At 40.0% G+C, this 12,650-nt stretch overlaps 3 protein-coding genes across 5 annotated transcripts in view; 2 read left to right on the top strand and 1 right to left on the bottom strand.

Annotated features, from left to right (window-relative positions):
- LOC145439811 (stAR-related lipid transfer protein 5-like) overlaps positions 1-12,650 on the top strand; it is a 304,908-nt gene that overhangs the window by 188,985 nt on the left and 103,273 nt on the right. The window lies entirely within an intron of this gene.
- The window catches only part of LOC145439803 (lysosomal protective protein-like), a 199,830-nt gene that overhangs the window by 165,572 nt on the left and 21,608 nt on the right, over positions 1-12,650 (bottom strand). The gene's annotated exons all lie outside the window — the stretch shown is intronic.
- Positions 2,330-7,772, top strand: LOC145439810 (uncharacterized). Of its 2 annotated transcripts, XM_080317452.1 has the most exons (6): positions 2,330-5,630; positions 5,694-5,856; positions 5,913-5,963; positions 6,023-6,084; positions 6,151-6,327; positions 6,805-7,772. In XM_080317452.1, the coding sequence occupies exons 1-6, from the start codon at positions 5,498-5,500 to the stop codon at positions 6,942-6,944; spliced, it is 726 nt and encodes a 241-aa protein (XP_080173578.1). In that variant the 5' UTR covers positions 2,330-5,497; the 3' UTR covers positions 6,945-7,772. The 2 variants fall into 2 exon arrangements, with proteins under 2 accessions (XP_080173578.1, XP_080173577.1); XM_080317451.1 differs by having other exon boundaries at positions 2,330-5,856.

Genomic DNA, 12,650 nt, shown 5'->3' with positions numbered 1-12,650 from the left:
AAAAATATCAAATTGACCGGTGTGGTTGTCAGTTTTCAAAACGAAAATGGTATTGTTAACCAGGGAAAAAATGTATTTCCAAGTGAAAACGGTATTGGTACTCAGTTAAATGATAGTTTCCAGACGAAAAGGGATTGTTACCCAGGAGAAAATGATTAGTTACTCTAGGTAAAAGTATTTTTTCAAGCGAAAATGTATTGTTACACCGGGTAAACGCCAGATCCCCAAAGGAAAATGATATTTTAACTCAGGTAAACGACGGACCACCAAGTGAAAATGGCTTGTTGCTCAGGGAAAAAGGTTTGTTACCCGGGAAAAAGGTTTGTTAACCAGAGAAAAAATAGATTTCCAAGTGAAAAAAGGTTTGTTAGCCAAGGAAAAAACATATTTACAAGTGAAAAAAGGTTTGTTAGCCAAGGAAAATATAGATTTCCAAGTGAAAAAGGTTTCTTACTCTGGGTAAACATCAGATCTCCAAAGGAAAATAATATGTTTAGTCAGGTAAACGATGGACTGGCAAGTGAAAGCGGTAATTTTACATAGGTAAACGTCGTGGGTTCAGTGTCGTTGGTCTTGTTAAACGTTATCGCTTGACGTTGGTATACTATTACGAGTGTGAAAAGGCTATGCACGTCTTGTGCGGAGTATCGCGACAGTGAACATATTTTTGGTGTGACGAAACAAGATCGTTGTTTACATGTTAATGCATTTCGATTACCGAGTAGCTGTACAACAGAGAGGAGTCTACAGTTAGTTCGTGCTGTATGTCCCGATGAAAACCACAAGACCACATGTAAATCTATTAGCACAACTCGATGATGTTGATATAGTGTTACTTGAATTAATTATTACCTATTTACACAACATAAAAATAAAAATTCATGTCGTAGTAATTTTCTTGAATTCGTACTTGATGAAAACGAATGGTGACAAGTATGCGTTTGTGTTTGAGTGAAAAATAATTATTTAGAGTAGTGACATTTTGTGACCAACGAATGCAAATCGATCATGATATTACAATATACGCTTTCGTCAACATAACGACTTGGTGTAGAAATACTTTCACGTTTTTTGAATAACTGGATTCTCGAGACTTGTTACTTGTACCATGTACCGTTGGTGACTATAACGACCATTTTGTATGATAGTATGTTTTACTAGTGAGGATAACCATATGATGACTCACCACTTTTCGTTAGCAAAGTAGATTGATTTGTGTGTAAGATGTAAGCACCGTAACTAGAAAACATATGTACTCTGTTGTTGGAGTAGCTGATTTATTGCTATGACATGGACATATCCTGAAACCTTGGTTTGTTGTCTTACGAAAGATGAGGTGACCTCGGTGTCGTAAATTGTGTTAACTAAACCCGGATGGATACCACAATTGCGCTGGACTTACACATGGTATTCGCATACTGCACGCATACAAACTTTTGTGTAAACAACTCTGATGTTTCTGTTAGTACTAGTTCTGTGTTGAACTATTTGATTATTAAGATACATGAACACCCATTCCGACAATAAAGGTCTTGTGATATCGAAACAGTTTGTAGAGTCAAACCAACCATTCTTTAGTTTCGTAATGTGAAAATATCGAGTAAAGTTGATTACTTTGTGTGATGTAAATATCTTTCGTACTTTTGTAAGAGTTGTGGCGTAACATACCAAGTAACTAGTTGACACAAACAAAATATTGAATGACTGCTAACGCATTGAGTTCATAATCCAAGAGGGTGAAATTTGTTTACTGTTAAACTAATATAACTCGTATCCAGCGAAACAGATACAATCCAGTGATGTGATGTTGGTCAATATCCATTTTGTAAAGATTGAGTAAATCCTCTTCCGTCAGGTGGGTGTGGTTCAAATCAATAGCATGTTACACATAAACATCATTTGTATTGAGGGTGATATTGTTGAGTGATGATGCCGCAACAACACAACAAGTATTATTTTGTATCTGTGTTCGGCTGAAACTAGGGTTGTCCTTGGGTCTTGTGTTGGGTAAATCAGAACTATGTCTAGAATTCAAGCACGTCCAAGTAACGTCTTTTAGTGACAGAGTATTGTGATGACATTTACTTTAGCGAATGACAACGGAAAAATTTTCAATTTCTCTGATCGTGTGTGTGTGTGTGTGTGTGTGTGTTTTACAAATAATTCCAGTACACCTAACTATAGGACACATTTAGTAAACATCGTGCAAATTGTTTCTTTGTGATGGTAACGACTTTCGGCGGCTTAGTTTCATGTCGGGAATTATTATTTGAGGGTTCAAAAACAATTTCAATCAATACTAGAAATGAACAACAATGCAAAACACGCTTAGCAAATAACAGTGTAGCAAGTACTTTTTTGATATTACGATTGTTGTGCACCAGACATTTCTAACTGAATTGGATGCATCTAACAAACATATCACAATTTACTTTTGTAATGATCAAAGTATGTGAAATGGTGCGAACGGATTAGGTATTATTCAAGCGGCGGTATGCCAATTCACCTAGTGTGATATCTTGCCACCGGGTAATGCGCGAAAGTGTTTCAATTCTCACCGCGGATTATGATGATAAAGTATTGTACCGGTTGTTAATCAGCAAACTAAATTGTTGTTTCATCTTTAGTCTTGGGTACTGGAAACAATTACATTTGTAAAATATTTTCTGATATCCGCAATACGCAGAGTGATTTGTACCAACACGGAATATCTTCCAAATCAAGAACATTTCAGACAAGTATAGTTTTACAAATTGATGTTTTAATAATCATGATAGTGAAAAGTTTGTTGCTGTCATAATAACCTTTACCAAAACACCAAGTCTAATTACCGTGAATAATTTAATAATCAAGTCATGGTCGAGCATTACAAAATATACGTCATATGGCAAATCACTGTGTCAATCCCTATGTTTGCAGTATGATAACTTTCAATGTAACACCGGCGTTTGATCGTAAGAAATGAATTATTAACTACGTTGGTCAGACATTCAAATATCATATACTCAAAACATATGTTAATCTCAAGCTGTGCACACCGAGTAGTAATTACTTCAGGTTACAGAATAGTAACGACTTTTACAGTTGAACAAAAAAATACGAGTTGGCGGACTATGAATACAACCGAACTTGTTATGGATTTTGGATTGTGGTGATTACTCGCGTAGTCTTGTCTACTTTTCATAAGGATACTGTTGAGTTGGTTGGGTAAGTTACAAACGGGTTGACTTGACAAGATTTTTGTATTTTACTCTTTTGTGTATGGCAAGATGTTAAAATGTTGAGATATCATAGTGATAGTATTTCTGAAACTATCTTTGCCAAACGAAAAGTTCGATCGCGAATATAGTTGTAATATTTCATTACTTGTTTCAAATCAATATGCATATAATTTCGAAATGTGACTGGGTGAAAGTTGGTAGTTATGTTTGTTAATCTATTTCAATTCAGATTATGTCAAAGTCCAAATATTTCATTCTGGATTATTTGGATTTACCTTTAGTACATCCCGCGAATGGATTCGGATGCGGTACTATAACATTTGGGACTCAAGGATTTTCAATCAACAATATCTAGATTTTTTGGTAATGCTAGAGTTGGCCAAATGGTAAGTTGCGTGTTTTTGTTAGGCGTTTGATTTCCCCAGTAATAAATACAACGATTGTATGTGCATACTTACGATTCCCGATTCTCATTAAGCTAGATTGTATTGATTCTATAGGTGTGAAACAGCAGCGCGGAATGTGCGAATAATCCGATGCGACTGAAGTTGGAGTCAGCAATATTCAGGTTACGTTCGAATCAACTGATCGCGGTAAATGGATTTCTCAAAGGCTTAGAGTTGTACCGGATCAACACATTCAAATACGAATCAACTTGGTTTGTGTAGTGAGTTTCATTTCAAGTTGACAAATTGACACATTGATTGAATATTCTCATGATTCGCATCACGCAACCGAAGTCAACGCGAAACATATAGCGATCGCGGAAAGTATCAAATCTTGGATATTCCAGTCATCGTCTGCGCCGGTTCTGTTATTCGGTGCTTATTACTTAATAGGTAACATTCTTATTATATCAGACTCGTGAAATCCAGTTCTGTACCAAACTACCAACATATTACATTGTAGCGATTGGGATGTATGTAGCCACAAGTCACGAGAGAGGGTTATGTCTTATAGGTGTTATCTTGTGAGCGATCGTAGGATTTTAGAATTATTTCGCACCTTTTTTGAATAAGCGCACACTTCACAAAGGATTAGGGTTAGAGTAGAAATAAGTGACAATTTGTCGCTATTCAAGTTACCGACACTGGCGATCTGTTATTCGTCACTTATTAAATCTTACGAGCGAAATCAAGTTCTGTGACAAACTGCTTACGAAAATTTCACCGCGTGAGCGATCGATATGTCTGTAACACGAAGCCGCGAAAGATGGTTATGTCTTAGGTATTATCTTGTCAGCGATCGCGGGATTTTACCAATATTTCACACCTATTTGGAGTGTTAGCAAGTGAACGCGGCTATTGTTGGTATTGGAATCACCGTCTACGCCGGTTCTGTGACAAAATATTACTTGTGCGTGATTCCTGCCTCTGTAACACCAAACCACGAGAGATGTCTGTCTGATGTGTTATCTTGTGAGCACTCATAGGATATTACAAATATTTCACACCTATTTGAAGTGTTAATTTGTGTCCGTTGGTATTGTTGATATTCGAACCACCGTCTACGCCGGTTCTGTGACAAACCAATTACCAAAACATTACCATGCGGCTGACTATTTCACACCTTTTACTGAAATTACGACATGTCAACGCAGCCTATACCTGAGAGTACGACATGCCAACAACGAAGCCGCGTGCGACCGATCCCTATACTGAAAAGGGTTACCGTGCGACCACAAGACACAATAGCCGCTTGCCACCCCCGCCATAAGACAAAAGAGCCGCTTGCCACCCCGGGTTTCCCAGCCGCTTGCGACCCCCGCCGTAAGAAATAAGAGCCGCTCGCCACCCCCGCCATAAGACGCAATAGCCGCTCGCCACCCCCGCCGTAAAAAATAAGAGCCGCTCGCCACCCCGCCATAAGACGCAATAGCCGCTCGCCACCCCCGCCATAAGAAATAAGAGCCGCTCGCCACCCCCGGTTTCCCAGCCGCTCGCCACCCCGCCCATAAGAGCCCATTACGAATCGCGACCGATCTATACTACTACTAACGGCTACTATTCGTTTTTCTTCAAATTGCGTTTTGGAAATACATCCATACGTTCCAATACGAGTGAGTGAGTGAGTGAGTGAGTATTATAAGGCCTTGATTTCACGGGGAGCGAGTGAGTCGGCCGAGCCGTAGCGAGAACGAGCATTGCGTTTTCACTGATGCCGTGACAGTGATCGCTAGCACTGGCGCCACCACGCGGTTCGAGACAATGGTGCAGAATAGTCGAGAAAAGCGCGCAAGAAAGTTGTATTGCTACGAAGCTGCGACCTGAAGGAAGATGGAGGAAGAGCAATTAGTTGTGGAAATTAGGGCATATGAGTGTCTGTACAACATGGGCATCAGTGCGTATAGGGACACAGTTCGCAAGGATAATGCATGGAGAAACATAGCCGATTCATTAAAAACTACTGGTGAGTGCTTCTTTTATCGCACTACGGTACCGCCGTATGCATACAAAGTTTTGCTTCTTTCAGTGGAAGATTGCAAGAAAAGATGGCGGGCAGTACGGGATAAATATCGAAGAGAGTTGGACAAAGAAAAGAAGAACAACCGGTCTGGATCGGGAAGAAACTGCTGCGCTGAGTGGGAGATGATGCCGAGGCTCGAGTTCCTGCGTCCGCATACGACGAATAGAAAGTGACTTTGCAAAAATGTCAATAATATCCATCGATATCATTTCATTTTTTTGTCAGAACTACTTCAAATTTCAGCAGTAAGCGAAGTGCTGTAGTGATGAATTCAAGGTACAGTCGGAGTAAGATTGCAGCATTCGTTTGTAATACAACTCTCGAAATAATTTTAGTGCAATATCCGACAATGAACATTCAGATGCGGGATGTTCAATTCTATCCGATGGCTTCCCAGGTTCGTAGTTTTCAAGCTCAATAAAAATTAATTTGACGCGTCATATTTACTACCCTATACCTATAGCTAACCCAGAATATACAACATTGGATTTATCGGCACTGGGTCCCGATCAGAATGACGAGTTTCTGCTAGAGGGTACAGCTGAACCACCACTCGCTGCTCCTGAGCCGCCAACCAAGAAGCGCAAGACAACTGATGACCAAGATTTGACACAAATTTTGGGAGCAATAAACAGTCTAAGTGAGTCTTCCAACTTATGCGTGCTCTATCCGCTCAATGTACCGCTTACTTTAACCAATCTACTTACTATGCCGCAATTATTTACGCCGGTCGCCGAGTTTATTATTGCATGTAACTTGTATATATAGTTTGGAAGTTTGTATAGTTTGAAAGTTTATATAGTTTGAAACTTATTATAAGCCTATGTCCCAGAGCACCAAAACTCGATCCTTGATAACATATTCTGTCCGTGGTGCACAAGGCCGGAAACGGCGACACGCGCCACTTAAAACTCATCATTAATAATAATAATAATGCGTGCTCTATTCATCAGTGAGTAGGCTACTTCTATCTTTTCAGAGTACTCAAGTAGTGCTATTTGTCACATATTTTCATTACTTATCCAACCGGGCTACTTCAACTTCTACTTGAATAGCAACATTAACTACTTTTACCACATCGGTAAGTGCTCATCAAATCAAATGTTTCATTTTCCAGATCGTCCGCAACAATGTGAGCAGAATAGTGCTGCGATGGTCTTTTTACGGGGCTTGGCCAGCCCTCTATCCCAGGGGTTCTCAGCCCTTTCTTGGCCGTGGCCCATTTTCCGGTTTAAAAATGTGCTGTGGCCCATCTGATATCTTGAAGTCATAATCCTGTTTAATTCGTGGTCATGGACAGCGCCGTAATGCCTATTTCTCTAAAATATGCGCATTTTTTCTAACTGATGATATTGAAATCTCGATCTCCCGGGATATGAAATCGCGCGAAGCGCGAAAAAAATTTCAAGTTGAATAAATATCCTTCAACAAACGACCAACGAAATAATTTTGGGCCCCTCCGAGCTCCCCCAATTGGGGATGTGGGTGCGGCAGTTACGGCCCTGGTAGATCATAAGCTAAAACTCCTAAGTAGATTATTTTCGTCCGCTGCTCCATTCGCGTCGCGAAACACAATGATCAGATCCCCGCACTGTGTAATTGGGACTTTAGTGATACTATTGTGGGGAATATTATAATCATTCTGGGCCTGTATCGAACAATTCATGGTGAATGGGGTACTACAGTGAAGTGGAGAAAGATTTTTCAATATGCATGATGTATACTTCGTATGTCTTGTACCAAAACAACTGAAGTTGCGATGTCAGAACATTCAATCCAATGATACAATCAATTCCCGTGACTCTTTCAGTATTTACAATGATTTCTAGACCGGATATTTTAGACCCACTTCAAAGATTAATGCGCTCCGATAAATCCTCAATCCATTAAGATTCGTTGTTGCCGTGGTGCAGTATACCTCCGCCAGAAGTTGCTAATAATTTGCAATTATGGCTATGTTTAGCTTGCAATAATACGGCCTGCCGAAGTGCGGTAAATCTGTACATCAATTGCACTTCATTGCAAGTTCATTGCATACCCCTTTCAACGGCATACGACATATGAATTTGCCGGAATACTTGGTTACTTCAGCATTCTCTTCCGGTTATTATACGCTTGAAATTATTTTAGTTGCTGTTAGCCGTAGGTTGTCACAGCCAGTAGAAAAAGCCCCGTTTCTTCCGAACGTTTTCGATTTGTACATGCCGACTTCATGCTTGCCACTACGTCTAATCAGAGTCGGATGAAAAGCTTTATGTAGCATACGTATAATTAGATAATACGAATATATATTTTTAGCGGAAAACATAAGAAATATTACTAAACTTACATTAATACTGAAATTTTCAGAATGGCTCTGTGGCCCACCTCAAAATGCTCTGTGGCCCACCAGTGGGCCATGGCCCACCCTTTGAGAACCCCTGCTCTATCCTCTTTGAGCCCTCAAAGGCAGATGAAATTCAAAGTTCAAGTATGGAAGCTCATGGCAGAGCTAATGGAGGGGGATATTGAAGCGAACGACTAGACACGTCTGTCTCAATTAACTCTGAATAAATCTTGTGAAACTAAGAAACCAGTGTATTCCTAAATGTCAGGAACATGCAAGGCAACAATAAATTATAGTAAAAAACAACTGCAAGACTGAACAGCAACATAACACAAAACACGTGTTGCTCTCCTATATCAGAAGTCCCATCAAGTTCTAAAGACATGATCTGACTGCCAAGGCACAGATCCTTCACTACCCACGAAGTAATCAGCATAGGCAGCGCGAACTCTTGCAGCTTCAGAACTGTATGGTCTCCCTACTATCCGGAGCCTAGTTAAGTCTGTAGCGAGGTATGCTGATTCTTCATTGTCTGTAGGTTCAGGCAAACCAATTTTCTCATCGCATAAAAAATTATGAAGGAATGTGCATGCTTTGACGATAGTGTCGACATGTTCAGGTGCTGCATCAATGCGTCCATACAGTACTTTAAATCGAGCAACCAATATGCCAAACGCCATTTCAACGACTCGACGCGCATGAGAAAGTCTGTAATTGAAAATCCTTTTGTTATCATCCAGATTAGAGCTGGAATAAGGATGGAGTAGATTCCGCTTTAAAGGGAACGCCTCGTCCCCAATAAACACTGGTGGAACAGATTCAGTCTGACCAGCTAGAACTTTATCTGAAGGCAAGTCCAACTCTTCATTAAAAAGCATTTTGCCAAATGTAGATGATTGTAAGATCCGAGAATCAGGACACTTTCCGAACCCACCAACATCTACCACAACAAATTTACAGTTCGCATCGGCTACGCCAAGAAGTACGACACTGTAAGTTTTTTTGTAATTGAAATACATGGAGCCTGAATTTTTTGGTGCACGGATTTGGATGTGTTTTCCATCTACTGCTCCTAGGCAGCTGGGAAATTGACATTTTCTTTCAAATTCCTTGGCAATCTTTGCCCATGATTCTTTTGTTGGCGATGGCATCACAATTGGCTGCAGAGCATCCCAAATGGCTTTGCAGGTTTCAGGAACAATTTTTGACAAAACTGTCTTGCTCATTCTATACCTTGTTGCAAGATTTGTATAGGATCCTCCGTGAGCTAGAAAGCTGTAAAATATCATTCAAATTTGAGGACTTGACATTTCAAAGCACGGCAAAAAATCGAATCACAGCCAATACAAATCAGTCTCATACAGGTCGGTTCCCAGTAAGAACTGTCATTGGAAGTTAGCGCAATGAAAAGCGCAACAACAACAATGAGGTGATCCCGTTGATTCGATTCATACATGATGAAAAATCATTCAATTTAGGACAGTAGCCTACTAACGAACCTCAGTATCTCTTAAGCTAATCTGCAAGCTTTCAAGAAACCACTCCGTCATAATAACAAAAATCTTGGCCTCTTGTCAAGTTACTCTGGTTCAAAATTAGTGATTCGTTTTACCCACCCTCACGACAATTTAAAGAGAATCTTCCATCCATTCCCAAAATAGAATTTCAATAATCAATATACTTACTGCAGGGTTACTCCCAGGATGCCACACCGACAGATGCATCGTCAAATATTTCAACAGAAGCTGCCATCTAGAACTATACCTCTAATTGTAACTGAGCACGTTGTCTGCTCAGTACTTACACCATCCCTGAAATTACCGCAAATCCTTCATTCACCTTCAATGAAGGTTTGGACACCGAGCTCAGTCAACGAAGGCGATCCTATAACTATACCAAGGGTTCCCAAACTTTTTATGATCACGACCCTGAATATCGATTTGAAATGTTGCTCGACCCCACTTCTCCATTTGGCCTGCTGGTTACTGAAAAATTGTGCGCTTTCGCCCAAACCTACTCACGCCATGAGTGTGAAACTGGCGACAATATTCACAGTATTAGCAATTATGAACTCGTCAACCTCCGTCATTAGATTAACAAACTCAATTAAGACTATAGCAACGTGTATAAGTGTTTTGGGACGTTTTCTATATCCAATTGAAGTCTAGTCTAGCACTACTATACGTGAAATGCTGTATCACGCGAAATAAAGGTAACGATCTATAAAGTATTTGGCCACGCAGAGCGTGTGTGTATACTGTTAACACATAGCTCTACCGGTCATTAGTAGTTTTCTTCGAAGGTAAAATTCCCGTCTCATTGATTTTATTATGCTCCAGAGACTTTAATATTCATAGTGATGGCCAGGCACGAACTTTAAGTTACAGTAGGTGGCGCTTTAATTCACCCTTTGACTGATCTGACACCTTGCTTACCGGTTTGCACTCCTCAGAGGCCGTGTATACTTCTACTTAAAAAATTGAAATAAAATATTCAGAAATGAGGTGCCGATAGCATCCGCTTGATTGAGATTCTTGCTATAGTCATCGGTATTTAAATTTCATCTAAGCGACCCCAGAAAATAGGCAGACGACCCCATCGGGGTCGCGACCCTTAGTTTGGGTACCCCTGCACTATACGAATGCCTTCGGCACTTCCCCTGTTTTGGGATTCTAATGATTGCCGCATCATTGACCAATGGATGAGTGAGCAAAATAGCTTCCAATTCTGCTGGCGGTTCTCGAATAGAAATATTTGCTTCTAATTGCGGGCGCCATTGATTTCCCATTGATTGCGATGTGATTGGAAGTACGGAAAATTGATCGTCTCGTTTGTCGTCAGACTTTGCCGTGTGTATAGGCCATGGTCTGACATCCTTGATAGTCCAATAGTGGGGAAATACGGAACGTTTAGATATCATTCCTTCATTTCTTTTATACCTCCTTATCGAAGCCGGGCTTTTTCAAAATGAGCTTGGAACATTGGAAAGTCAAGTACTCAATATGTAGGACGCAAAGTATCTGATCATTGATGGCAAGTTACTAAAACCGTTCTGAGCAGCAGCCACACTCAACGAGAATGTACGCGTACGGTTACTAGACTTATATTCATTTTGTCCGACTTTTGTACAGTCTACTACGGACTACGAACGCGCTGAATTGGTTAGTACGTGAATACAATATAGTAGCAGCAAATAGCAATCTGCAGCATACTTGGGATAATGGGATGTAGTGAGGAGTGAAATAACAAATTCGGTGTGTCTACTGTCAATAACTCAATAAAACGCACGATATTCTGTTCTGTTTATGTAGGGGTACCATATTTTGATATCCTCCAGAATAAGGACACTTTTCAAAAATTCTGAAAGCTTCAGCACCGGACAAGAAAACTGGTGATTTTAAAATATTTTCGATCGATAGTACTGTGTTGACTAAAAAATTTTAAAAAAGGTATCACTTTGACTAGACTACCGATTTACCCGATTTCTCACGAAACTCTGACGTTCGCTACGTCTGGGTCGCAATTTTGGTCGCATACTAATCCTTTTTTTATAGAAAAAGTGGACAAATTCCAAAAAAAGAGGACATTTAGGAGTCTTCCGACCACACTTTCAATTTATTGAAAAAAGAGGACAATCCTCTTGAAAGAGGACGTATGGTAATAACCCTAGTTCATGCCATAGTCCTTATAATAATATATAGAGTTTAGTAATCGCCCGTTTACTAAAAATTGACTAAATGCAAAGCAGTCGATTACGATTATTTTAAAATTCGGTAAAATATTATAGATTTTAAGCGCGTAACAAGTTCATTGCAAACAGTACTTGAAGGAACTGATAAAAGCACAGTCAAACGGCTTTATATATAAAGTAACATGACAGTGAGAGAACGCACTGTACGCTTCGATGACCACAGTGATGCTACCGCATGGTGTTGCCCCAGATTACTATTACTTGAAGGTACTGCAATCGTCTTACTCGATTGCGATAAAAAAAATCACGATTACCTGTATCTCCCAGTCACTTTGGCGTGTCGATAATGGTTGCGTAGTCCAGGGGCTCTAAATTGCCGTTCCGGGGCTAGTTTCCTGTCCGTCCGCCAAATATATTCGACTTTCACATCTCAATTCCCAAATGCAAGAAGTTTAATTAGAGAGTTGTGACCCCAAATTTTAAATTGATTTCGAAATTTGAAAAGAATTCGTAAGTTTTCTGCATGGTGTCGTGATATGAAGTTATTGGTCGGCTTTCGATTTAGCGCATATCACAATGCTGCAAGCGCTGTACGAAACTACAACTCGTTTAGGAACAGTCATATGTGAAGGCTATAGGAAAACGTTTAAACAAAGTTCGTTGAATTTCGACAGTACAATTTAGCGGCGTTTTATCAGTAGATAGAGCAGTGATCAGTAACCTTTTCCAGATGCGACCCAAATTGAAAGGAAAACGAAATCGGCATTTACATGCGACACCATCCTGTTTTCCGATACGGAAAAATATATTTCATGCAGTAATACAGGTAAATAATAAGAGGGCGTGTCATCACGAATCCCATGTTTGCGTTGAGTGTCTATCTTGACCTCCGCTGGAACCCCCGAGACTGGCTCAGGGAACCCTGGTTAAAAACCACGGTGTCTTC

The sequence above is a fragment of the Botryllus schlosseri genome, chromosome 5 (genome assembly GCF_051294905.1).
Source record: "Botryllus schlosseri isolate E-star chromosome 5, Bs_hap1, whole genome shotgun sequence".
Lineage (NCBI taxonomy): Eukaryota > Metazoa > Chordata > Ascidiacea > Stolidobranchia > Styelidae > Botryllus > Botryllus schlosseri.
Note: the sequence above shows the minus strand (reverse complement) of the source record. Positions and strands in the feature narration are given on the sequence as shown.

Excerpts from the sequence above, each read along its gene's own strand:
- LOC145439810 (XM_080317451.1), top strand. The coding sequence starts at position 5,498 with ATGGAGGAAGAGCAATTAGTTGTGGAAATTAGGGCATATGAGTGTCTG. Across the intron at positions 5,964-6,022 it reads GCTGTAGTGATGAATTCAAG|TGCAATATCCGACAATGAAC; the intron begins GTACAGTCGGAG and ends AAATAATTTTAG. Across the intron at positions 6,085-6,150 it reads TCTATCCGATGGCTTCCCAG|CTAACCCAGAATATACAACA; the intron begins GTTCGTAGTTTT and ends CTATACCTATAG.